The sequence below is a fragment of the Castor canadensis genome, chromosome 3 (assembly GCF_047511655.1).
Source record: "Castor canadensis chromosome 3, mCasCan1.hap1v2, whole genome shotgun sequence".
Classification (NCBI taxonomy): Eukaryota; Metazoa; Chordata; class Mammalia; order Rodentia; family Castoridae; genus Castor; species Castor canadensis.
The window spans coordinates 5,887,788-5,913,238 of NC_133388.1; the positions used below are offsets into that span (position 1 = coordinate 5,887,788).

Below are 25,451 nucleotides of genomic sequence, written 5' to 3' on the forward strand. Positions count from 1 at the left end.
GCATTGGGTTACAGCAGCCAGACCTGCTGGACCTGGCTTAGGTGTGTCACCTCCATATCCTCTATAAAGTGGGGCTTTGGTGACTGTCAACAACCAGTGTCATTATTCAGGTGACAGTGCTCAGGGCTGGGTTTGTTTACAGAGCTGTCTGAGGGACAGATGTGGGTGGCAGGTGGGGTGCCTCCTCTGTGTGCTCTGGGGCCAGGCAGGGCTCCCTCAGAATTGAGGCCATGCCCTCTGTGGAGGTGGGAGACCTGGACGCCAAGGTTCCTCCTCCCTCCTCCAGGAGGGCAGGGCCAATTGGGCAGGATTGGCTGGGCAGTCTTTGCAGGCAGCTGGCAGGATTTCCCTCTTCCTGTTTGTGTGTCCCTGAGACAGGCTCATGCCAGTCCAGGGGTGCAGAGGGGATGGCAATGCCCAGCTGTGTGGCTATGGCCTGGTTGTGCTGCCTCCCTGAGCCTCTGCTCTTTGTCCCTACAGGAGGGAGGGGGCGCTGTGAAGGTGGGACTGTCTTTGCGTGGGCTTTGTGGGCCCTGCTGAGTCTGTAGCAGGCCAGACACCTGGGCCAGCCGGGGTAGGGCTGTCATGCTTCATCCTTTCCTCTGTCTCACATTCCCAGGGCAGGTTGTGTCCTGGCTTCCCTGCTGTCAATACCTTTCTTCATGGGCTCTTGACACCCACAAGACTGCCCTAGAACAGATTTGTGGTACAGCTTCTCAGGGTTGGGTCTGTGCCCAACAATGAAGGCCTTCCACAGTGTTCCCCCCACCCCCCAGCCATGGCCCTATCTTGTGGTCCTCAGGTCTGTACTCCCTGCCTTGTGTGTCCCCTTCCTTGGGCTTGTCCGGCGTCCCACCCACCCCATCCAGGATCAAACTCCTCCACTTGCTGGGCTCTGGTTTTGTCTGACCAGAGGGCAGCTGCGAGGCTCTCAGGGAGTCCTGGAGGGGGAGGGGTGTATGGGTAAAGGGTGGGAGCCGGTGTATGGAAGGCAGAGTGATGGCGCACCATGTTCTGTTAGTCTGGGCCCAGGGGTAGGTGCCGCAGGAGTAGCAGGGACCCTGTGGGGGTGGCAAGCCTGTGTCCAAGTGACAAGATAAGTGTTGAGTCACAGGAGAAGAGCCCCCAGGACGGAGATGTGCAGTCCTGGGTGGAGCTGTTGGGGTGCTGACTCTTGGTACTTTGTACAGATGGAGGGCACTGAAGCTGTGACTTTTCTGAGGGGTCCTGGAGGCCAGGCTCTGGGTTTGGGCAGCAGCGGAGCAGGAAGGAGGTGAAGAGGGGATGTGGGATGGGCTCTGATTGTTCCTGGCATGGCCCAGCCCCACCTGCCCTCCCCTTGCCTCTTCTCCACCTGCCCCAGGAAAGCTGACTACAGCAGACTCCATCTCCTGCTCTCCCAGAACCAATTTGCGGAAGGGCAAAGATAGGCCCCCAAAAAGAAGCAAAGGTGTGGTGGGCGCAGAGCAGGCCCAGGAGCTCCAGGGATGAACAGGTGCAGCTCCAGGTGCAGCTCCACCCACCAGTCCAGTCAACATGGGCAGGGTGGCTTCTGGGAACCCGTGGGGAGAGCCAAACTCAGAGGGGACAGCTGTGCGATGCCATGCTCAGCATCTCACAGCACACTGGCCAAAGAGCAGCAGCCACACCCAGATTCCTGCTGGTGCTTGGCCTCACCATCTATGGGATGGTCTCCAAGGCCAGTACACTGTCTCTTGAGACAGGGACATACTCTATGTCACCTGGTGTCTGTGCAGCTGGGGCTCTGCTCAGGGCCTGGAGCAGGATGGGTTCCTCAAGGGCCTGAGGCTGCCTGGGAGGTGAGGTTGGGGGGCACCCATACCCCATCATCAGCGATGCCTCACACAGAGGCCATCCCCAGAGCCCAGGCCCATGTGTCAAAGTCGGTGCCTGATGAGTTAGCGCTCCTTCTCTAAATATTTAGTACAATTCAGGGGACTTTGGGCCAGGAGATCTGTTTGTGGGATCGTTTTATTTGTGTTTTCTGTGTTCCAATAAAACTTTATTCACAAAACAGGCAGTGGACTGGATGTCATTTACTGGCTTCCTGTCTCCTGGCAAATAAGCATATTACCTGTTACAGAGGAATTATAAAATATCATTAAAAAAAAAACTTAGGATGGTTCAGTGTGAGTGTGGGAGCAGAGGGAGCATAAGACAGGTTAGGTTCTTCCCCACTCTCTGATTTGCGTTGTCCTGTGTGGGAAGGGAGAACTATTTAGACTGTCTATTTCTTCTTGCACAGCTCAGGCTATATTTTACAATTAGTGTAACTCTCCAGATTTATTGGCATAAAGTGTATACTTTCTTCATTTTGATTTTACATAGAATTTAAAAATTTTTATTGAGAAATATTACAAAGTATGGGCACCCTGGAGGAGCCAGTACCCCAGCTGAGAATATCTTTTTTTCTTTTTGATGGTACTGGGGTTTAAACTCAGGGCCTCATGTTTTCTAAGCAGGCACTCTACCACTTGAGCCACTCCACCAGCCTGAGTACCCTGGTTGAGAAGTAGGCCTTTCCCATCCCCAGGAGACCCTTCTGTTCACTCCCTGCTCTCCCCAGGACTTCTAGCAGCAGCTGGGCCTCCCCATGTGATAAAATCTTCTAACCCTGCCCTCTTCACCTCAGTGTTATGCTTGTGAAATCCGCCCACATCGCACAAAGAAGTCATCGTCCATTCTCATCCACACACTATTCCACTCTGCTGTTGAGGGACATTTAGTTTTCTGGTTTCTCGGTGCTGCACACAGTACCAAGATGGGCATTTTTTGCATGTGTTTGGGAGAAAGGCATGTGGCCTTTCTACTGGCCAGCCATAACCCAGCCATGGAGACCGCAGACCACTGCCAGATCACTTTCCAAAGCAATCGTGTCAGCTCACCCCATGCCTAGGATAGGACAGGAGTTCCACATGCTCTGTGCCCTCATCAACTTCAGCATGGCCGGCTTTTCATTTCAGTCCTTCTCCTGGGAACATTCTGGTTCCTCACTGTGGATATGAGGCGTTGCTCTGAAGATAAGGGTGATGAACACTATTCTTCGTCCTCTTTTGTGCATTCCTATTCCAGTGCTTTCTTGTCCATTTTCTTCCCTTCCCTTTTTCTCCCTCCTTCCCTCCCTCCCTCTTCCTCCCTCCCTCTGTACCACTCTCCCTTTCTCCTTCCCTCCTTCTCTCTCTCTGCTGGGGATTGAACCCAGGGCTTCTGAGCATGCTAATTTCAGAACTCTAACCACTGAGCTCCATGCCAACCTCTCCCATTTTTCTACTGAGTTGTCTTTTTCTTTCAGTTTGCAAGAATTCTTTGCCTTTTCTGGGTAGGAGTCTTGTGTTTAGTAAACTTCATTTTACACCAATCTCTCAGTTATTCCTTTGAGCTAGTACTTTTGTGTACTATTTAAAAAAAAACTTTTCCCTACCTCAGAGCTATTTCTGTTTATCTTCTGGAAGATTTATTGTTCAACTTTCAACTTCGGACCTATAACCCATATGAAATTAATGTTTTCTGTGGCTGAGTTAGGGGTGTAGATTAATATTTTTCTGTGAGGATGTTCAGTGGACTCCTCACCATTTACTGAAAAGAGCACTGGCTTCCCCTGACTTTTGTGTATGTCAGAGTCTGTCTCTGAGATCTCTGATTTGTCATTGATTTTAATCTGCATTCCCCAGATGGTGAAAGATGTTAGCCATCTCTTCCTGGGTTTATTGGCTATTTGTACATCTTGTGGAAATGTCTGTTCAAATCTTTAAGTCACTTGTAATTGTGAGTTTTTGGTTTGACATATGAACACATGTATAAACACTCAATAATACATATATATGTGGCATATATATTTGTGATATATATTTTAATAGTCCATTCTAATTCCACTATTGACTTATTTACTATACATACTTTTTATTTTTAAATGGTTACATTGTGAATAGTATTTTGTATCTTTAACTCTTCATGGTCTACTTCCAATGATATTATATCACTTCAGGTACCATGTATGAACTTGAGCATGGTAATCTCTCTTGCTTCTGATACCTTTCTCTACACTGTAGTTGTCAAATGCTTTTCTTCTACATCCGTTAAATTCTATACTACATTGTGTTGCTGTTTTTCATATAGTGGCCTTTATCCTTTTGCAGGCTCATTGGGGGTGTAATTTATAAACCATAAAACTTCCCCCATAATAAATGTGCAGTCTGTCATTTCTAGTGACTGTGTAGAGTCTCCTACCATCACCACAATTCAGTTTTAGAACCTGCCCATCACCCTTGAAAACCTCTCCACCTGCTGTCAGTCGATGCTCTCTCCAAACACTAGCTTAATTCTGGCAAGATACAAACTTGGATCCAACGTATCTCCTCTCCTTTCTGTTATTATCATGCATGTGTTACATCTTCACATTTTAATCCCAAAAACATTGGGGCTAGATTTATTGCATTACCTTATGGAAGGGCCCACAGACGATGACCTGTGCCACCAATCCTGCTGGCTCCTTTTGTAAGTAAAGTAGCTTGATATGTAGCTATCTCATTCATTTATGTGTTGTCTACAGCCTACAGCAGAGGCCATCTGGCCTGCAAAACCTGAGATACTCACTCACTGGTCTTTTACAAGAAAAGTTTGCCAACGCTTGCTTCGTGCAATCATAGTCCTTTAAAGAAGATAACAAGAAGAAATACGGTTGTGTGCACAGAGTATTTCCATTCATGAAGGGGTGTGTTTGTGACAATGTTCCCTAAGATTATGTCACCTCATTACATGCAGCCGTCTTAGTTTGTGTAAGGACACGCTGATGTTCACACACTGACAAAATCATCTCACGATGAAATGTAGCCTTGGATGCATGACTGTATTGTCTTTTACACTCGCCCCCCCGCTACCGCCCCATTTCCTGTAGTCTTCACTTCTTCCTGTGGATTTAAGTTAGTGTTTGGCCTCAGTTCCTTCCAGTCTGAAGGACTTAGTTAGTATGTCTTGTGAGGCAGAGATGATGTGAGAATGACTTTCCTCTGTCTTTGTTCATTTGGGAGTATCTTTATTTTGAGGGATGGTTTGCTGGGTAGCAAATTTTTGGTTGACACCTTTTTATCTTTCATTGCTTTGCATGCGTTTCACCCTCTTCCAGCTTCCTGTTTTGATGAGATGCCAGCTGTGAGTTGTAGCTCTGTGCCTTTGCATGTGATGGGTCTCTTTGGTCTTGAGCATTTTGACTATGAAGTGTCCAAGGAAGGATCTCTTTGTTTTTATCCTGTTTCAGGTTTGTCCAGCTTCTTGGAGCTGTAGGTTGTTGTCAGCCATTGTTTCTTTAGTTATTTTTTCTTCCTCTTTCTTTCATGCTAAATGCTGTCTTACAGATCTTTGAGGCTTGGTTCTGCTCAGTTTTCTTCAAACTGCCTAATTTCTATGAATCCAGTTTACAGTTATTTTTTCTAGCAACTCAAGTCTGCAACTGAGCCACGCACAGTGGTTTGATCCTGTAATTCTATCTACTTGAGAAGCAAAGATTGGGAGGATCATGGTTTGAGCCCAACCTGGGCAAAAAGTTCAGGAGACTCCATCTCAACCAATGGCTGGGTGTAGTGGTTCATGCCTGTCATCCCAGTTACACAAGGAAGCACAAATAGGAGGATTGGGAGTCAGGCAAGCCCGGATGCAAAATGAAACCTTATCTCAAAAAGAACCAAAAGCAAAAAGGGCTGGTGGAGTGGCTCAAGCGGTAGAGTTCCTGCCTAGGAAGTGTGAGGTGCTGAGTTCAAACCCCAGGGCAGCAAAATAAATAATCTGCAATTGAACCTCTCTAGTATATTTTTAACTCTAAATTTTCACTTGTTTCTCTTTCTTTAAGAGATTCTCTACTCATTGAGCCCTGTCATCATTCTTTCCTCTAACTCTTTACACATGGTTTTCTTTAGGCTTTTGAATAGACTCTTTTGTTGTCATTCCAGTGCCAGGGATCGAACCCAGGGCCTTGAACATGCCAGGCAAGTGCTCTATCACTGAGCTCCATCCCAGCCCTAGGTTTTTTGAGGCAGGGTCTCGCCATGTAGCTCAGGCTGGTCTTGAACTTGCAATCCTCCTAACTCAGCCATCTGAGTACTGGAATTGCAGCGGTATGAACTTTTAATGGTTGCTTTGAAGCCTGGGTTAAATCAACATCCGTGGCACCTAAAGACAGCTTCCATTAGCTGTTTCGCTCCTCAGTTTGGGCCATGCTTTTCTGTTTCTTTGGTTGAATGCTGGACATTTAAGTGAATCCATTGTGGCAACTCTGATTTCACCTCCCAGCTGTGGTTATTGTTTGTATATTTCTTTAGCAACTTTCTTAGACTAACTCTGTGAAGTCTGGGATCTGTGGCACTTGACTTCCCAGCCCCTCTTCATGCTGTCAGAGCTGATGCTGCAGCCTTCCCTACCCAGTGGCTGTGGGCCTTCCCCAGACTCAGTGTCTACACTGCACATTCATACTCTCCTGGGTGCCATCTCTGGCCCAGCCAGCTGCATGACTCCACTAACAGTGTCTCTTTCTGCAGTGTCTGGCCGACAGCTGCAGCCTGAGGGGCCTGATGCAGAGACTGAAGAGAACCACTCTGTAAGTGAGACCCAAGGAGGAAGCCTGTCCTCCTCAGGCCCTGCCCCCATCCTTTCTTGGGCTTGAAAGTGTTGGAAGAGACTGGTGGCTGAAGATAGTTCCATTCTTCCTTCCACCAGGTGACTGAAGGGCCTACGGATGAGATCATTAGACCACGGCCACAGGGGTCCTCACCTGTCTATGAATACACGGCTGAGGGTGCTGGCTTTGGAGTCCAGGTAGGCTTGTGGGGCTGAGCCTCCCACTGATAGAAGGCCCAGGTATGAGGCTACAGGCACCCACGTACCCTCCTGAGTCTCCTGGTGTGGGTGACCCACATGCTATCTGTGTGGCCTGCTGCCCAGGGCCAAAGCTAAGCCCATTCAGCCTCTGCGTCCCCAGGTAGTCTGCTGTTTGACTGGCCAAGCAACAGTGGAGATGAGGACACTTCAGCTCTCACAACTGTGTGTGTGGTGGGGACAGCCCAAGCTTCCATGTGTGGGGCATGGCAGGGGCCTGACATGGGTGCATACACACATCTGTGTGGCACACTCTCACTGTCTTTGGGAAGAAGGTCCTGGAGCTGCCTCGTGAGGGGGACCGAGGGCAGCCATCAGAGGATGTGTGTCTTACCCGTCACTCATTTTTGTACTGTTTGAAGCTCTTCCCCTTCTATAGTATCTCCCGTTGCCATGGTTTGCCCATGGAACAATGGCTGGGTCTTTCAGGATGCAGGAGGCTGAGGGTCATCTTTCCTGGTAGGCCCCCAAGGGACACAACTCCTCTATATACGCAGCACCCCTGGAAATCTGGACCCCTCTACACTGTGGTCTCCTGGTTGGTGCTTCCCTGGTCCTCTAGTCCCCCACAGATGGTAAACTTCCAACCCTCTGTCTGTAGGAAAACGTCCCGGGCAGACGAACTTCAGGGAGACGTAGGTCCTGGTGGAAGCGGCACTCAGGGGACTCGCCGGCCTTTTCCAGCATGAGTAATTCAGAGGTGTGTGTGACGGGAGAGAGGGACAAGGAGGCAACCCCTCTATGGAGGCTCTAGCAGTTCCTAGGTCCATCAGGCCTGGGAGGGACAGTATGGCACAGGCTGGCCTCTGCTCTCTGATGAAGTCAGAGTCTAGGCTGGGCGGTCCTGAGTGTGCAGGACTCAGTGTTCTTACCCACACAGTGGGGCTGCTCGTGCTCTTGCTGCATAGGTTGTGGGGAGGAAAGGTGGGCAGTACACAGGCTGCAGCTGTGGGAGGTTCGGTTCGGAGGAGGCCCAGCGAGGGGTACTCTGGCTACAAGGCAGCCTGCTCTTTCCTGGGTGGCTGTGGCTAGTTGACATGGACCACATGGTTTCCTGTGTTTTCCTCCATGTTTATGTCCTCTTTGATTGAGTACTGAGTGCCTTGCCTGTGATGGGTGTACCCTATGTTTGTAATGAGTAAACAAAGAACTCGCTAGAGGAAGGCCGAGGCAGCCTCCCCTCTCCTCGAGGCCTGAGTGGTCATGGACAGACCATTCTTAAGTCCTGCAGGTGGAGCAGGGAGAGGAGGCTGCCTGTAGCTGGCCTCCTCTAAGCTCAGACACCATAACCTGGCCCACCTGCTGGGCCAGTGCCCCCACCTCTGCCGGGGGCAATAGGGGCTCCATTGTCAGGAGATACTGGCCCTCAGCTGTTATGCTCAGGTGGCCGGGCAAATCCTCACCATGGTTCTGATGTGCTTCTGCTATAGGCTGTGCAGGAGGCCACAGAGGTGACGCTGAAGACAGAGGTGGAGGCAGGAGCCACTGGCTACAGTGTTACAGGTGGCGGGGACCAGGGAATATTTGTCAAGCAAGTGCTAAAGGACTCCCCGGCCGACACGCTCTTCAGCTTGAGAGAAGGTGCCACAGCCTACCCGTCCCTGGGGTCTCTGTCATCAACACTGGGATGGGGGGACATAGAGGAACCTGGAAGGGGACTGGGCCTTACCTGGAGCTCAGGATGGCCCCTCACATCTTGGCTTGACCACTAGGCTGGGGCCACCTTGCACCCTCATGTCTCATTTGTGACCCGAGGTGCTGGGGGTTGGGCTGGGCAGATGCAGGAGGACTTCCTCTGGCCCCTCGTCCACACAGGATGAGCCCTGGGGCACTGAATCCCAGCTGTTCCTTCCTCCTCTAGGGGATCAGCTGCTCAGCACAACAATCTTCTTTGACGACATTAAATATGAAGATGCTTTCAAAATCCTTCAGTACTCAGAACCATACAAGGTTCAGTTCAAAATCAAACGGAAACTCCCTGCCAGCAAGGAAGACGAGTGGGCTGCCCTCTACCCTCAGCAAGTTTCAAAGGGCAAGGAGAAGAAGCAGGTGAGGCTCTGCCCACCAAAGTGGCCCAAGGCTACTTTGGCTGCACCGTAAATCCTGTGTCTTCCACACAGGGCCTCAGGCTCCCATACTCAAACCAAATAGTTCCCTCTCACTGTGTTTCAGGACAAGGATGTTGCTGATGGGTGCACAGAGACCCCCACAAAGTCAGTGGAGGCAGATGGAGACCGAGAGAGACTCATCTCCAAGTCCAGAGTGGGCCGAAGCAGGCGGCCACAGGACAGGCTCTCCTGGCCAAAATTTCAAGCCATAAGGAGCAGACGAGGAGCCAGACCGCGGCGCTCACACAGTTCCTCAGAGGCCTATGAGCAAGCGGACACTTCTGACGTGTCCCCAACGAATACAGACACAGAGGCTCAGCAGCCAGCTGAACACTGGGAGCAGAAAGCAATGCAAGGCAGTCAGAGGAAGAGATTCCTAAACCTGAGGTTCAGGATGGGCTTGGGGCAGGACCGTTCTACCGCACAGCAACCAGGTGGACAGGCCCAAGATGTTCCTGCTGAGGTGCTGGAGCACGTGGAGTCCTGGGATGATGAGCAACAAGACATAAAGACAGCTGAAGGAGGCAGGAGTGAAGAGAGGACACTGATGACAGAAGCCATCCCTGCTCTGACCACTCAGCTGTCAATGGAACCTGGCATTCTGATCCTTGGAGAGGGGGACTCTAGAGAAGGGGAAAGCAGGGTAGACAGGAGAAAAAGGAAGACAGAGCAGGCAAAGACCCAAGAAAAGGCAAAGACACACACCGAACCCGGTACCCAGTCAACCTTAAGAACAAGCTGGAAGGATGAACAGGATGGAGTGGAGAGTCTGGAAATGGGAATTGCCAGGTTGTCTCTGCAAGATAAATCTGAGGAAGGCAGCCCACAAAGATACCCACCAGACACTCAGGTCAGAATACGCCATCTAAAGACACCCAAATTTGGGTTTGCCAAAGAAAACATGTTAGAGTCAGAAAGAAGGGCAGCTACCACAGAGCTAGCACAGAAGCAGCTTAAAGACTCTAGAGTGAAGACGGCACAAGAGACAGACAGGGAAAGAGATACAGGAGCTGGTGATAGTGAACCCAAGAAGCACATGCTAGGACAAGAGGACAGAAGAACACAGAGGGACACAGCACAGAAGGGGCAAGAACATACCCAAGAGGAGGAGGAGGAGATAGAAAAACAGAGAGGACAAGTAAGGACGAAAATACCCAAATTAAAAATGCCAACATTTGGGTGGTCACCCTCAAAGGAACGACAACAAAGCAAAGAAAAAACTGCGCAAGTGTATGAAAGTGAAAGAATAGAACAAGAAACATTAGGGAATGTCAGAACACAAACACACTCCAAAGACGGAGAAGGGAGGACCAGAAAGAAAACCGAAGAAACAACAAAAATTTTACAAAAACAAAAGGACAGCATGACAAAAGAGATGACCATAACAATGGGAGGGATGGAGGATGCCACCAAAGAAGACAAGTTCAAAATGCCAAAGCTCAGCACACCCTCTCTCGGGGTGTTGGCCCCTGGAAAGAGCATGGAGGCCTCACTGGAGGTGTTGGCCCCAAAGGTCCAGGAAGACATAAGCCAGCCCTCAATCCCAGGTGACCACAAGACCAAGGACTTCAGTTTTGAGCTCCCTTCTGCTGACCTGGAGGTCAAGGCTGGCCAAGTGAACGTGAAGATCCAAGAGGGCCAGCTGCCCGAGGGAGAACTGGAAGGCCAGGCTGCTGGAGAGAGCCTAAAAGGCCTCCTGCCCAAGGTGCAGATGCCCAGCCTCAAGATTCCCACAGTGGACATCAAGGGCACCAAGGAGGATCAGAAAGGCACCAAAGGCGAGGATAGCACCCCCAATGTGGACGTGCCCAGCCTGGAGGTGGACATCCAAGCTCCCGGAGCCAAGCTGGAGGGGAACCTGGCCCTGGCAGACAAGGACATGGCTGCCAAAGACAGCAAGTTCAAAATGCCCAAGTTCAAGATGCCCTCATTCGGGGTGTCGAAACCTGGTAAGGGCATGGAGACCTCACTGGAGGTGTCAGCCCCCAAGGTCAAGGCGGACGTGGCCCTGCCCTCCATCCAGAGTGATCTCAAGACCACTGACATCAGTGTGGAGTTCCCTTCTACTGACCTGGTAGTCGAGGCTGGCAAGGTGGACGTGAAGCTCCCAGAGGGCCAACTGCCCAAGAGAGAGATGGCAGGCCAGGCTGCAGGAACCACCCTGAAAGACCACTTGCCCAAGGTGCATCAGAGCATCAAGATGCCCAAAGTTGACCTCAAGGGCCCCCAGGTGGAAATCAAGGGACCCAATGTGGTCATGAAAGGCCCCAAGGGCAAGGTGAACAAACCTGAGCTAGACGTGCCCAGCCTGGAGATGGATGTCCAGGCTCCCGGAGCCAGGCTGGAGGGGGACCTGGCCATGGAAGACAAGGACCTGGCCGCCAAAGACAGCAAGTTCAAAATGCCCAAGTTCAAGATGCCCTCCTTTGGGGTGTCCGCCCCCGGAAAGAGCATGGAGGCCTCAATGGAGGTGTCGGCCCCCAAGGTCCAGGCAGATGTGGCCCTGCCCTCCATCCAGGGTGACCTCAAGATCACCGACACTAGAGTTGAACTCCCTTCTGCTGACCTGGAGTTCAAGACTGGCCAAGAGGATGTTAAACTCCCGGAGGGCCAGAGGCCTGAGGGAGAGCTGACCAGTCAGGCTGCTGGAGCTGGCCTGAAAGGCCACCTGCCCAAGGTGCAGATGCCCAGCCTAAAGACACCTAAAGTAGACATCAAGGGCCCAAAGCTGGACGTGAAAGGCCCCAAGGGCAAGGTGAGCGCATCTGAGCGGGACATGTCCAGCCTGGATGTGGACATTCAAGTCCCTGGAGACAACCTGAAGGGGGACCTGGCCCAGGCAGACAAGGACATGGCCACCAAAGACAGGAAATTCAAAATGCCCAAGTTCAAGATGCCCTCCTTCGGGGTGTTGGCCCCTGGCAAGGACATGGAGGCCTCGCTGGAGGTGTCAGCCCAAAAGGTCCAGGCAGATGTGGTCCTGCCCTCCATCCAGGGTGATCTCAAGATCACCGACACTAGCGTTGAACTCCCTTCTGCTGAACTAGAGGTCAAGGATGGCCAGGTGGACGTGAGGCTCCCAGAGGGCCAGCTGCCCCAGGGTGAACTGGCTGAGCACACTGCTGGAAAAGATCTGAAAGGGCACCTGCCCAAGTTGCAGATACTTGGCCTCAAGATGCCCAAAGTGGAGATCAAGGGTCCCCAGGTGGATATCAAGGGATCCAAGGTAGACATGAATAGCCCCAAAGGCAAGGTGAGCACCCCTGAACTGGAGGTGGACATCCAGGCTCCAAGAGCCAAGCCACAGATGGACCAGGCACTGGCAGACAAGGACATGGCCGCCAAAGACAGCAAGTTCAAAAGGCCCAAGTTCAAGATGCCCTCATTTGGGGTGCCGGCCCCTGGCAAGGACCTGGAGGCCTCGCTGGAGATATCAGCCCCAATGATCCAGGCAGATGTGGCCTTGCCCTCCATCCAGGGTGATCTCAAGATCACCGACACTAGCGTTGAACTCCCTTCTGCTGACCTAGAGGTCCAGGATAGCCAGGTGGACATGAGGCTCCCAGAGGGTCAGCTGCCCCAGGGTGAACTGGCTGAGCACGCTGCTGGAGCTGGCCTGAAAGGGCACCTGCCCAAGTTGCAGATACCCGGCATCAAGATGCCCAAAGTAGAGATCATGGGTCCCCAGGTGGACATCAAGGGATCCAAGGTAGACATGAAAAGCCCCAAGGGAAAGGTGATCACCCCTGAACTGGAAGTGGATATCCAGGCTCCCGGAGCCAAGCTGGAGATGGACCAGGCACTGGCAGAAAAAGATGTGGCCACCAAAGACAGCAAGTTCAAAATGCCCAAGTTCAAGATGCCCTCTTTCGGGGTGCCGGCCCCGGGCAAGACCATGGAGGCCTTGCTGGATGTGTCGGCCCCCAAGATCCAAGAGGATGTGCCCCTGCCATCCATTCAAGCTGAGCTAAAGACCACTGACGTCAGCCTTGAACTCCCCTCTGCTGGGCTAGACATCAAGACTGGCCAGGAGGATGTTAAACTCCCAGAGGGCCAACTGCCCGAGGGAGAGCTGGTTGGCCAGGCTACTGGAGCTGGCCTAAAAGGCCACCTGCCCAAGGTGCAGATGCCCAGCCTCAAGATTTCTAAAGTGGACCTCAAGGGACCCCAGGTAGACATCAAAGGACCCAAGGTGGACATCAAGGGATCCAAGGTAGACATGAAAGGCCCCACTGGTGAAGTGAGCACCCCTAAACTGGAGGTGGACATCCAGGCGCCCAGAGCCAAGCTGGAGGGGGACCTGGCCCTGGCAGAAAAGGACCTGGCTGCCAAAGACAGCAAGTTCAAAATGCCCAAGTTCAAGATGCCCTCTTTTGGGGTATCAGCCCCCGGCAAGGGCATGGAGGCCTCAGTGGAGGTGTCGGCCCCCAAGATCCAAGAGGATGTGCCCCTGCCCTCCATCCAAGCCAAGCTAAAGAGCACTGATGTCAGTCTTGAACTCCCCTCTGCTGAGCTAGACATCAAGACTGGCCAGGAAGATGTTAAATTCCTGGAGGGTGAGCTGCCCGAGGGAGAGCTTGTTGGCCAGGCTACTGGAGCTGAGCTGAAAGGCCACCTGCCCAAGGTGCAGATGCCCAGCCTCAAGATGCCTCAAGTGGACCTCAAGGGACCCCAGGTAGACATCAAGGGCCCCAAAGTGGACATGAAAGGCCCTAAGGGTGATGTGAGCACATCTGAGTTGGACATGCCCAGCCTGGAAGTGGACTTCCAGGCTCCCGGAGCCAAGCTGGAGGGGGACCTGGCCCTGGCAGAAAAGGACCTGGCTGCCAAAGACAGCAAGTTCAAAATGCCCAAGTTCAAGATGCCCTCTTTTGGGGTATCAGCCCCCGGCAAGGGCATGGAGGCCTCAGTGGAGGTGTCGGCCCCCAAGATCCAAGAGGATGTGCCCCTGCCGTCCATCCAAGCCGAGCTAAAGACCACTGACGTCAGCCTTGAGCTCCCCTCTGCTGAGCTAAAGATCAAGACTGGCCAGGAAGATGTTAAATTCCTGGAGGGTGAGCTGCCGGAGGGAGAGCTTGTTGGCCAGGCTACTGGAGCTGAGCTGAAAGGCCACCTGCCCAAGGTGCAGATGCCCAGCCTCAAGATGCCTCAAGTGGACCTCAAGGGACCCCAGGTAGACATCAAGGGCCCCAAAGTGGACATGAAAGGCCCCAAGGGCGAGGTGAGCACATCTGAGTTGGACATGCCCAGCCTGGAGGTGGACTTCCAGGCTCCCGGAGCCAAGCTGGAGGGGGACCTGGCCCTGGCAGAAAAGGACCTGGCTGCCAAAGACAGCAAGTTCAAAATGCCCAAGTTCAAGATGCCCTCCTTCAGGGTTTCTGCCCCTGGCAAGGGCACGGAGGCCTCAGTGGAGGTGTCGGCCCCCAAGATCCAAGAGGATGTGCCCCTGCCGTCCATCCAAGCCGAGCTAAAGACCACTGACGTCAGCCTTGAACTCCCCTCTGCTGAGCTAAAGATCAAGACTGGCCAGGAAGATGTTAAATTCCTGGAGGGTGAGCTGCCCGAGGGAGAGCTTGTTGGCCAGGCTACTGGAGCTGAGCTGAAAGGCCACCTGCCCAAGGTGCAGATGCCCAGCCTCAAGATGCCTCAAGTGGACCTCAAGGGACCCCAGGTAGACATCAAGGGCCCCAAAGTGGACATGAAAGGCCCCAAGGGCGAGGTGAGCACATCTGAGTTGGACATGCCCAGCCTGGAGGTGGACTTCCAGGCTCCCGGAGCCAAGCTGGAGGGGGACCTGGCCCTGGCAGAAAAGGACCTGGCTGCCAAAGACAGCAAGTTCAAAATGCCCAAGTTCAAGATGCCCTCCTTCGGGTTGTCAGCCCCTGGAAAGGGCACGGAAGCCTCGTTGAAGGTGTCAGACCCCAAGGTCCAGACAGATGTGGCCCTGCCCCTCATCCAGTGCGACCTCCAGACCACTGATGTCACTGTTGAACAACCTCCTGCTGACCTGGAGTTCAAAGCTGGCCAGCTGGATGTGAAACTTCCGGAACGCCAGCTGCCCGAGGGAGAGCCGGTTGGCCAGGCTACTGGCGTTGGCCTGAAAGGCCACCTGCCCAAGGTGCAGATGCCCAGCCTCAAGATTTCTAAAGTGGACCTCAAGGGACCCAATGTAGACACCAAGGGCCCCAAGGTGGATGTGAAAGGCCCCAAGGGTGATGTGAGCACATCTGATTTGGACATGCCCAGCCTGGAGGTGGACATCAAGGCTCCAGGAGCCAAGCTGGAGAGGGACCTGGCACTGGCAGACAAGGACATGACCTCCAGAGACAGCAAGTTCAAAATGCCCAAGTTCAAGATGCCCTCCTTTGGGGTATCTGCCCCTGGCAAGGACACAGAGGCCTCACTAGAGGTGTCAGCCCCCAAAGTCCAGGCAGATGTGGCCCTGCCCTCCATCTTGGGCGACATAGAGACCACTGACTTCAGTGTTGAGTTCCCTTCTGCCGACCTGGAGTTCAAGGCTTGCCAGCTGGATGTGAGGATCCAAGAGGGCCAAAAGCACAAGGGAGAACTGGAAGGCAAGGCTGCTGGAGCCAGCCACAAAGGCCACCTGCACAAAGTGCAGATGCCAAGCATGAAGATGACCAAAGTGGACCTCAAGGGCCCCCAGATGGAAGGGAAAGGCCCCAAGGGCGAGGTGAGCACTTCTGAGTTGGACATGCCTAGCCTGGAGGTGGACATCAAGGCTCCCGGAGCCAAGCTGGAGGGGGACCTGTCCCCGGCAGACAAGGACATGGCCGCCAAAGACAGCAAGTTCAAAATGCCCAAGTTCAAGATGCCGTCCTTCGGGGTGTCCGCCCCCGGAAAGAGCATGGAGGCCTCAGTGGAGGTGTCGGCCCCCAAGATCCAAGAGGATGTGCCCCTGCCCTCCATCCAAGCCGAGCTAAAGACCACTGACGTCAGCCTTGAACTCCCCTCTGCTGAGCTAGACATCAAGACTGGCCAGGAGGATGTTAAATTCCTGGAGGGCCAGCTGCTCGAGGGAGAGCTGGTTGGCCAGGCTACTGGATCTGGCCTGAAAGACCACCTGCCCAAAGTGCAGATGACCAGCCCCAAGATGCCTAAAGTGGGCCTCAAGGGACCCCAGGTAGACATCAAAGGACCCAAGGTGGACATCAAGGGATCCAAGGTAGACATGAAAGGCCCCACTGGTGAAGTGAGCACCCCTAAACTGGAGGTGGACATCCAGGCGCCCAGAGCCAAGCTAGAAGGGGACCTGGCCCTGGCAGACAAGGACATGGCCGCCAAAGACAGCAAGTTCAAAATGCCCAAGTTCAAGATGCCCTCTTTTGGGGTATCAGCCCCCGGCAAGGGCATGGAGGCCTCAGTGGAGGTGTCGGCCCCCAAGATCCAAGAGGATGTGCCCCTGCCGTCCATCCAAGCCGAGCTAAAGACCACTGACGTCAGCCTTGAGCTCCCCTCTGCTGAGCTAAAGATCAAGACTGGCCAGGAAGATGTTAAATTCCTGGAGGGTGAGCTGCCGGAGGGAGAGCTTGTTGGCCAGGCTACTGGAGCTGAGCTGAAAGGCCACCTGCCCAAGGTGCAGATGCCCAGCCTCAAGATGCCTCAAGTGGACCTCAAGGGACCCCAGGTAGACATCAAGGGCCCCAAAGTGGACATGAAAGGCCCCAAGGGCGAGGTGAGCACATCTGAGTTGGACATGCCCAGCCTGGAGGTGGACTTCCAGGCTCCCGGAGCCAAGCTGGAGGGGGACCTGGCCCTGGCAGAAAAGGACCTGGCTGCCAAAGACAGCAAGTTCAAAATGCCCAAGTTCAAGATGCCCTCCTTCAGGGTTTCTGCCCCTGGCAAGGGCACGGAGGCCTCAGTGGAGGTGTCGGCCCCCAAGATCCAAGAGGATGTGCCCCTGCCGTCCATCCAAGCCGAGCTAAAGACCACTGACGTCAGTCTTGAACTCCCCTCTGCTGAGCTAGAGATCAAGACTGGCCAAGATGATGTGAAATTCCCAGAGAGTGAGCTGCCCGAGGGAGAGCTTGTTGGCCAGGCTACTGGAGCTGACCTGAAAGTCCACCTGCCCAAGATGCAGATGCCCAGCCTCAAGATGCCTCAAGGGGACCTCAAGGGACCCCAGGTAGACATCAAAGGCCCCAAGTTGGACATCCAGGAATTCAAGGTAGACATGAAAGGCCCCACTGGCGAGGTGAGCACCCCTGAACTAGAGGTGGATGTCCAGGCTCCCAGAGCCAAGCTAGAGATGGACCAGGCACTGACAGAAAAGGACGTGGCCACCAAAGACAGCAAGTTCAAAATGCCCAAGTTCAAGATGCCCTCCTTCGGGTTGTCAGCCCCTGGAAAGGGCACGGAAGCCTCGCTGAAGGTGTCGGACCCCAAGGTCCAGACAGATGTGGCCCTGCCCCTCATCCAGTGCGACCTCCAGATCACTGATGTCACTGTTGAACAACCTCCTGCTGACCTGGAGTTCAAAGCTGGCCAGCTGGATGTGAAACTTCCGGAACGCCAGCTGCCCGAGGGAGAGCCGGTTGGCCAGGCTACTGGCGTTGGCCTGAAAGGCCACCTGCCCAAGGTGCAGATGCCCAGCCTCAAGATGCCTCAAGTGGACCTCAGTGGACCCCAGGTAGACATCAAGGGCCCCAAGGTGGACGTGAAAGGCCCCAAGGGTGATGTGAGCACATCTGATTTGGACATGCCCAGCCTGGAGGTGGACATCAAGGCTCCAGGAGCCAAGCTGGAGAGGGACCTGGCACTGGCAGACAAGGACATGACCTCCAGAGACAGCAAGTTCAAAATGCCCAAGTTCAAGATGCCCTCCTTTGGGATGTCAGCCCCTGGCAAGGACACGGAGGCCTCGTTAAAGGTGTCAGTCCCAAAGGTCCAGGAGGATGTGGCCTTGCCCTCCTTCCAGGGTGATCTCAAGATCACCGACACTAGTGTTGAACTCCCTTCTGCTGAGCTGGAGTTCAAGACTGGCCAAGAGGAAGTGAAGCTCCCGCAGGGCCAGCTGCCCGAGGGAGAGGTGGTTGGCCAGGCTGCTGGAGCTGGCCTGAAAGGCCACCTGCCAAAGATGCAGATGCCTGGCCTCAAGATGCCTAAAGTGGAGCTCAAGGGACCCCAGGGAGACATCAAGGGCTCCAAGGTGGATGTGAAAGGCCCCAAGGACGATGTGAGCGCATATGTGTTAGACATGCCCAACCTGGTTGTGGATATTCAGGCTCCTGGAGCCAGGCTGGAGGGGGACCTGGCCCTGGCAGACAAGGACGTGGCCGCTAAAGACAGCAAGTTCAAAATGCCCAAGTTCAAGATGCCCTCCTTCGGGGTGTCCGCCCCCGGCAAGGACATGGAAGCCTCGCTGGAGGTGTCGGCCATAAAGGTCCAGGCGGACGTGGCCCTGTCCTCCATCCAGGGTGATCTCAAGATCACCGACACTAGTGTTGAACTCCCTTCCGCTGAGCTGGAGTTCAAGACTGGCCAGGAGGACGTGAAGCTCCTGCAGGGCCAGCTGCCCGAGGGAGAGCTTGTTGGCCAGGCTACTGGAGCTGAGCTGAAAGGCCACCTGCCCAAGGTGCAGATGCCCAGCCTCAAGATGCCTCAAGTGGACCTCAAGGGACCCCAGGTAGACATCAAGGGCCCCAAAGTGGACATGAAAGGCCCTAAGGGTGATGTGAGCACATCTGAGTTGGACATGCCCAGCCTGGAGGTGGACTTCCAGGCTCCTGGAGCCAAGCTGGAGGGGGACCTGGCCCTGGCAGAAAAGGACCTGGGTGCCAAAGACAGCAAGTTCAAAATGCCCAAGTTCAAGATGCCCTCTTTTGGGGTATCAGCCCCCGGCAAGGGCATGGAGGCCTCAGTGGAGGTGTCGGCCCCCAAGATCCAAGAGGATGTGCCCCTGCCGTCCATCCAAGCCGAGCTAAAGACCACTGACGTCAGCCTTGAGCTCCCCTCTGCTGAGCTAGAGATCAAGACTGGCCAGGATGATATTAAATTCCTGGAGGGTGAGCTGCTCGAGGGAGAGCTGGTTGGCCAGGCTACTGGAGCTGGCCTAAAAGACCTCCTGCCCAAGGTGCAGACGCCCAGCCTCAAGATGCCTAAAGTGGACCTCAAGGGACCCCAGGTAGATATCAAAGGCCCAAAGGTGGACATTAAGGGTTCCAAGGTAGACATGAAAGGCCCCACTGGCGATGTGAGCACCCCTGAACTGGAGGTGGATGTCCAGGCTCCCGGAGCCAAGCTAGAGACGAACCAGGCACTGGCTGAAAAGGACGTGGCCGCCAAAGACAGCAAGTTCAAAATGCCCAAGTTCAAGATGCCCTCCTTCGGGGTGTCGGCCCCTGGCAAGGGCACGGAGGCCTCGCTGAAGGTGTCGGCCTCCAAGGTCCAGACAGACGTGGCCCTGCCCCTCATCCAGGGTGACCTCCAGACTACTGATGTCACCATTGAACAACCTTCTGCTGACCTGGAGTTCAAAGCTGGCCAGCTGGATGTGAAGCTTCTGGAGGGCCAGCTGCCCAAGTGTGAGCTGGTTGGCCAGGCTACTGGAGCCGGCCTGAAAGACCACCTGCCCAAGGTGCAGATGCACAGGTTCGAGATGCCTAAAGTGGACCTCGAGGGACCCAAGCTGGACGTGAAAGGCCCAAAGGGGGATGTGAGCACATCTGAGTTGGACGTGCCCAGTCTGGAGGTGGACATCCAGGCTCCCACAGCCAAGCTAGAGATGGACCAGGCAATGGCAGACAAGGACATGGCCGCCAAAGACAGCAAGTTCAAGATGCCATCCTTTGGGGTGTCGGCCCCCGACAAGAGCATGGAGGCCTTGCTGGAGGTGTCTACCCCCAAGGTCCAGGCAGATGTGGCCCTGCCCTCCATTCAGGGCAAGCTAAAGACCACTGACGTCAGCCTTGAACTCCCCTCTGCTGAGCTAGAGATCAAGACTGGCCAGGAGGATGTTAAACTCCCAGAGGGACAGCTGCCCGAGGGAGAGCTGGTTGGCCAGGCTACTGGAGCGGGCCAGAAAGGTCACCTGCCCAACGTGCAGATGCCCGGCCTCAAGATGTCTAAAGTGGACCTCAAGGGACCCCAGGTAGACATCAAGGGCCCCAAGATGGACATGAAATGCCCCAAGGGCGATGTGAGTACATTTGATTTGAAAATGCCCAGCTTGGAGGTGGACATCCAAGCCCCCGGAGCCAAGCTGAAGGAGGACCTGGCTCCGGCTGAAAAGGACCTGGCCACCAAAGACAGCAAGTTCAAAATGCCCAAGTTCAAGATGCCCTCCTTTGGGGTGTCCGCCCCCGGCAAAGACACAGAGACCTCACTGGAGGTGTCTGCCCCGAAGGTCCAGGCTGACGTAGCCCTGTCCTCCATCCAGGGTGATCTCAAGACCACTGACGTGAGCATGGAGCTCCCTTCTGCTGAATTAGAGTTTAAAGCTGGCTATGTGGACGTGAAGCTCCCAGAGGGCCAGCTGCCTGAGGGAGAGCTGACTGGCCAGGCTGCTGGAGCTGGCCTGAAAGACCTCCTGCCCAAGTTGCAGATACCCAGCCTCAAGATGCCCAAAGTGGACATCAAGGGTCCCCAGGTGGACCTCAAGGGTCCTCAGGTGGACATCAAGGGATCCAAGGTAGACATGAAAGGCCCCACTGGCAAGGTAAGCACCCCTGAACTAGATGTGGACATCCAGGCTCCCAGAGCCAAGCTAGAGATGGACCAGGCAGTGGCTGAAAAGGACGTGGCTGCCAAAGACAGCAAGTTCAAAAGGCCCAAGTTCAAGATGCCCTCCTTCGGGGTGTCCACCCCTGGCAAGGGCATGGAGGCCTCTCTGGCCTCCAAAGTCCAGACAGACGTGGCCCTGAACCTCATCCAGGGTGACCTCCAGACTACTGATGTCACCGTTGAACAACCTTCCGCTGACCTGGAGTTCAAAGCTGGCCAGCTGGATGTGAAGCTCCTGGAGGGTCAGCTGCCCGAGGCAGAGCTGGTTGGCCAGGCTACTGGAGCCGGCCTGAAAGGCCACCCGCCCAAGGTACAGATACCCACCCTCAAGATCCCCAAAGTGGACCTCAAGGGACCCCAGGTGGACATCAAGGACTCCAGGGTGGATGTGAAAGGCCCCAAGGGTGAGGTGAGTGCCCCTCAGGTGGTGATGCCCAGCCTTGAGATGGATATCCAGGCTCCCGGAGCCAAGCTGGATGGGGACCTGGGCCCAGCAGACAAGGATGTGGTCTTCAAAGACAGCAAGTTCAAAATGCCCAAGTTCAAGATGCCCTCCTTCGGCTTGTCTACCTCTGGAAAGTCTTCGGAGCCTTGTGTTCTTTCTGGTTATAAAGTTACTTCTGTTCCATCTTTCCCCCCATCTTCTCTTGACTCCCCTCTGTCCTCTGAATGTTTTGCAGAACCTCATTGCCTTTCTGATGCTTCTTCTGCAGTCTTTGATAGTTCTGTCCATGTGTGCACTTCAGACATATTACCAGCCTCGTCTCGTGATAGTCAGTCTAGTCCCATTCATCCTGTGCCTCCTTCATTTCATTTTCGTGTTACATTTCCTAAATTTCATAAACCAAAATTTGCTTTTGAAGCCCCAAGTACATCAGTTTCAAATTTAGACTCAGGTATTGCAGATCATGATGTCGTTCTGTCTCCTGTTAGCCCTGGGCAGGTGCAGGACTCCTCAGGTGAGAGAATCAAGGTTCCCCTACTGTCATGTTCTCAGGACATGTCCACTGATGTCCCTGTTTACCAGTCAATGGAGGAGCACTCTAGCCAGTCAGGAGCTGGAGCCACTGCTGCACTTCCTGACCAGGATGGGAAGGGGAGTCCCTTCAAGTTGTCCCACTTCCAACTTCCATCATTCAGCCTATCTCCAAAGAAGGAGGTAGAACTGACAGTGGTTCCTGAGTACCACCTGGAAGATCCCACACTTAGCGTGGTTTTGTCTAGTGATCAAATGGACTCCCAGACTACTGGTCACGTTTCCCAACTGGAAGCACACCCAGATCTACTTACAGACAAGGAAGGAGAGAAGGGAAAAAGCAAGAAGCCTGGGTTCACCATGCCAAGGCTAGCCCTTCCTAAGCTGAAGCCTTCTAAGGGGTGGACCATCCTGCCTCAGGGAGATGTGGAGACACTTCATCCGGTTGGAGGTGACTCTGAAGCCTCAGAAAGTGAAAGCAGCGGTGGTGTTGGTGAGGGCACTGGCACAAAGGAGGGCCCCTTGGAAGGAGAGCATATAAACCTCCAGCTACCGCAGGTCTGCATTCCCAGTTTGGACTTTGCCAAACCTGGTCTCACAGCCTCTATGGCCAAGGTGGAGGTGAGCCAATGTAAAGCTGACCTGCCTCTTCCCAAACATGACCCGGCTGTCACAGGTGGCAGCAAAGGAGTTGGGCTTGAGGGCGACTCGGCAAGCCAGTCCTGTGGGGAGGGGACAGCCCCTACAACAGATGATCCTCTGCAGCCATCCTGTAGACAACCAGATGATGTCCCCACCATGGAAAGGCCAGAGGAAGATGCCACAGTGGGAGATATGCCAGCAGACTCACACGGGCGCTGGTTCAAAATGCCCAAGTTCTACTTGCCTGGCTTCAGGAGGTCCTCATCCAAGGATCAAGATGGAGCTAGGGATCAGGAAGCAACTCAGATGCACATGTCGGCTGCCACTGCACCAGCAAAGACAGACGCAACAGCCAGAGAGCAGGTGTCCCATGTTCCTGGGTCACAAGTGGAGGCAGGGGCAGATGTGACAGCCTCTGAAAGCACAATGTACACAGATGTATTAAGGCACGATCCCCACAGCACAGATCTGAAACTGCACCTCCCCACTGCTAGGATGTCACAGATGGATCTGCCCACCTCTGAGATCAGGATCCAGCCAGCTGAGGGCTCCCTCTCCATTCAGATGCCTGGTGTGAGATGGTCAGAACCCCAGGTCCCTCCAGAAGGAGTGGGTAAGTGGCTTCAGCCTGAAACAGAAGGACACGACCTTGCCAAGGTAGAGAAGAGAACAGAGACATGGTCTTCCCAACCTGAAGGGCCTCTGAAACTGAAGGCTTCCAGTGCTGATGTGCCATCCCAAATCTCCATAGTGAACACGGGGCAGCTCTGGGAAGATTCTGTGCTAAAGGTCACGTTCCCCAAATTAAACGTACCCAGGTTCTCCTTTCCTGCCCCCAGCTCTGAGGATGACATATTCTTCCCTGTCGTAAGGAAAGTGCAGGATGCAGAGGCCAGTGTTCACACTGCTCTTTGTCAGGATGGCCCTGGGCTCTGGGGAGCCAGCCTCCTGAAGACAGGTGCTGAGGACACCAGAGAGCAGCCTGCAAGCCCTGACCTTCCTCTGGAGGCTTCCCCAGTTTCTAAAGTCAGAGTGCATATTCAGGGAGCTCAGGGTAAAAGTCAAGAGGTCATCATCCGCAGCAGGGTGACACAAGAGTATGCTGATCTCGCTGTGCCTGAGGCCTTTTCCACTCAGATTGTGCGGGAATCAGAGATCCCCGTGTCAACAATTCAGACTCCTTCTTACGGGTTTTCCTTGCTGAAGGTGAAAGTCCCAGAGCCCTCCATGCCAGCTAGCGTGTGCACAGTGGCTCTAGACTCTGGGGCTTTGGAGGGCTTGGGTGAAGCTCCCACACCAACCATCCCAGGAGCAGACCTTCTTCCTGGAGATCTCCAGTCTGAAGCTACAGAGCCCTTTGAGATGATCTCTGCCAGTGTCAACCTGCCAGGGCTGCAAACATTCACGTCTGAGGTTCGTTCTGGCCCCCAGCTTGCAGACAGTGGCTCAGATGAGGAGCCAGCGGAAATCCTTGAGTTTCCTGATGATAGCCAGGAGGTAAAGACCTCGCTGTCAGATGAAGACAGGGCTCCAAAAGAGAAGCCAGAAAGTAAGAAGTCTTCTGGTTTATTGTGGTCTTGGCTTCCAAGCATTGGGTTCTCCTCTGTTGATGAGACCAGCTCAGATTCCAGAGACGATGCCAGAAGATCTGCTCCCATCCAAACACAGCCTATGGCCCAGCCAGACACAGAGCAGCCCAAGAAACAGGAGAGGGCTGGCTGGTTCCGGTTTCCAAAGTTAGGGTTCTCATCACCTACCAAGAAGAGCAAAAGCAGCGAAGATGAGGCAGACTTAGCAGAGCAAAGGCTCCAGGAGGAAGTGGTCACCTTTTTTGATGCCCGAGAGAGCCTCTCTCCTGAAGAAGATGAGGACTGTGAACGGGCAGCAGGGGCTGCGGGCAGCAGGCAGGAATCCAGAGTGATGGTGACATCCCCAGCAAGAACGGAGCTTGTACTGCAAGAGCAGGGCAAAAATGCTGGTGATGACTCTGCACCCAGGCCCATGGCCAAATGAATGCCAGAGAATTGGTAGAGGAGAATTGGAGGACAGGGGCCAGACACCTGTGTGGAGCACCCCACCCTGGCTAGTGCATGACGTCCCCCTTGCCTTGATCTACAAAACTGAGAATGAAGAAGAAATGAACAAGAATGTTGTGTCACATTACACAGCTCTCCTAAAATACAAACAAAAATGTGCCAGCTCCCTCTAAGCTTTGGAAGCAAAGGATGCAGAATCCACTCAGCGTCACCGGCTCTTGGAGCTGCTGCTGGAATAGCCCCAAGAGGCCTGACTAATGCCTGGAGGCCAGGGTCTGATGGCTGCGGCTATAGAGCAGTTTCTGGTGGAACCTCTACCCTACTGTTCCTCTTTCCCGGTGAACGCAGTTTTCCTCTTTCAAACAGAGTATAGTGTGTTCTGGGAAACCTGTTCCCCACTCACTCGCAAAGCTTTCTCCTTTGTTGACTGTCTCGCTAATTAATGGCAAGCTTTGGGATGCTGTGTGTAATGGTGGACATGGCCAGTGGCTGACTCTGGTTGTGCCAAGTGGCAACTGTAAGCAGGGTGAGCTAGCAGAGGTCAAGACACCTGGGAGTTTTCTGAGACCCTGATGCCATGCCACTTGTCTGGCAGTGTCCAGCATTTTCTCCAGTGTGCACAGTCCTGTGCTGTGGCCCCTGAGCCCATCAATGTATACACCACAGCCATGTAGCAGATGGACCTGCTTAGCTGGCCTCTAATGGGCAATAAAGGAAGTGATGCACTCCATGGTCCAGGCTACTGTGTTCTTTTGTTCTAGAGTCTCCACTCCTCAATGCATTTGTTTTCCTCCCATGCACCCCAGTTCTCATCTCTACCACACTGCTCTAGAAACTGGAGTTGAGGTGTGTCTTAGAGTGTCTGTCACTTTGCATTTGTTTGTCCAGGTCCTCAGCCAAAGATGTGAGGGAGACAAGGAAGAAAAAGATGGCACCCTAAGCTCGTGTGGGGCAGGTGTTGATGCACGGGACAGGGACCATAGAGAGCGGTCTTTGGCCTGGAGGCTTGGCAGTGCCCTTGGCCATGATTAGGAACCACCCTCAGAAGCTCCTTCCCCTGGC

General features: G+C 53.9%; 1 protein-coding gene across 2 annotated transcripts in view; it reads left to right on the forward strand.

Moving 5' to 3' along the window:
- Positions 1-25,121, forward strand: part of Ahnak2 (AHNAK nucleoprotein 2) — a 34,791-nt gene extending 9,670 nt beyond the window's left edge. For both annotated transcript variants that reach the window (XM_074067027.1, XM_074067028.1), the window contains exons 2-7: positions 6,549-6,607; positions 6,727-6,825; positions 7,487-7,585; positions 8,316-8,466; positions 8,747-8,934; positions 9,058-25,121. In XM_074067027.1, coding sequence (XP_073923128.1) covers positions 6,549-6,607; positions 6,727-6,825; positions 7,487-7,585; positions 8,316-8,466; positions 8,747-8,934; positions 9,058-24,366 — 15,905 coding nt within the window. In that variant the 3' untranslated portion in view covers positions 24,367-25,121. The remainder of the gene's footprint in view (positions 1-6,548; positions 6,608-6,726; positions 6,826-7,486; positions 7,586-8,315; positions 8,467-8,746; positions 8,935-9,057) is intronic.
- Positions 25,122-25,451: the final 330 nt, after the last annotated feature.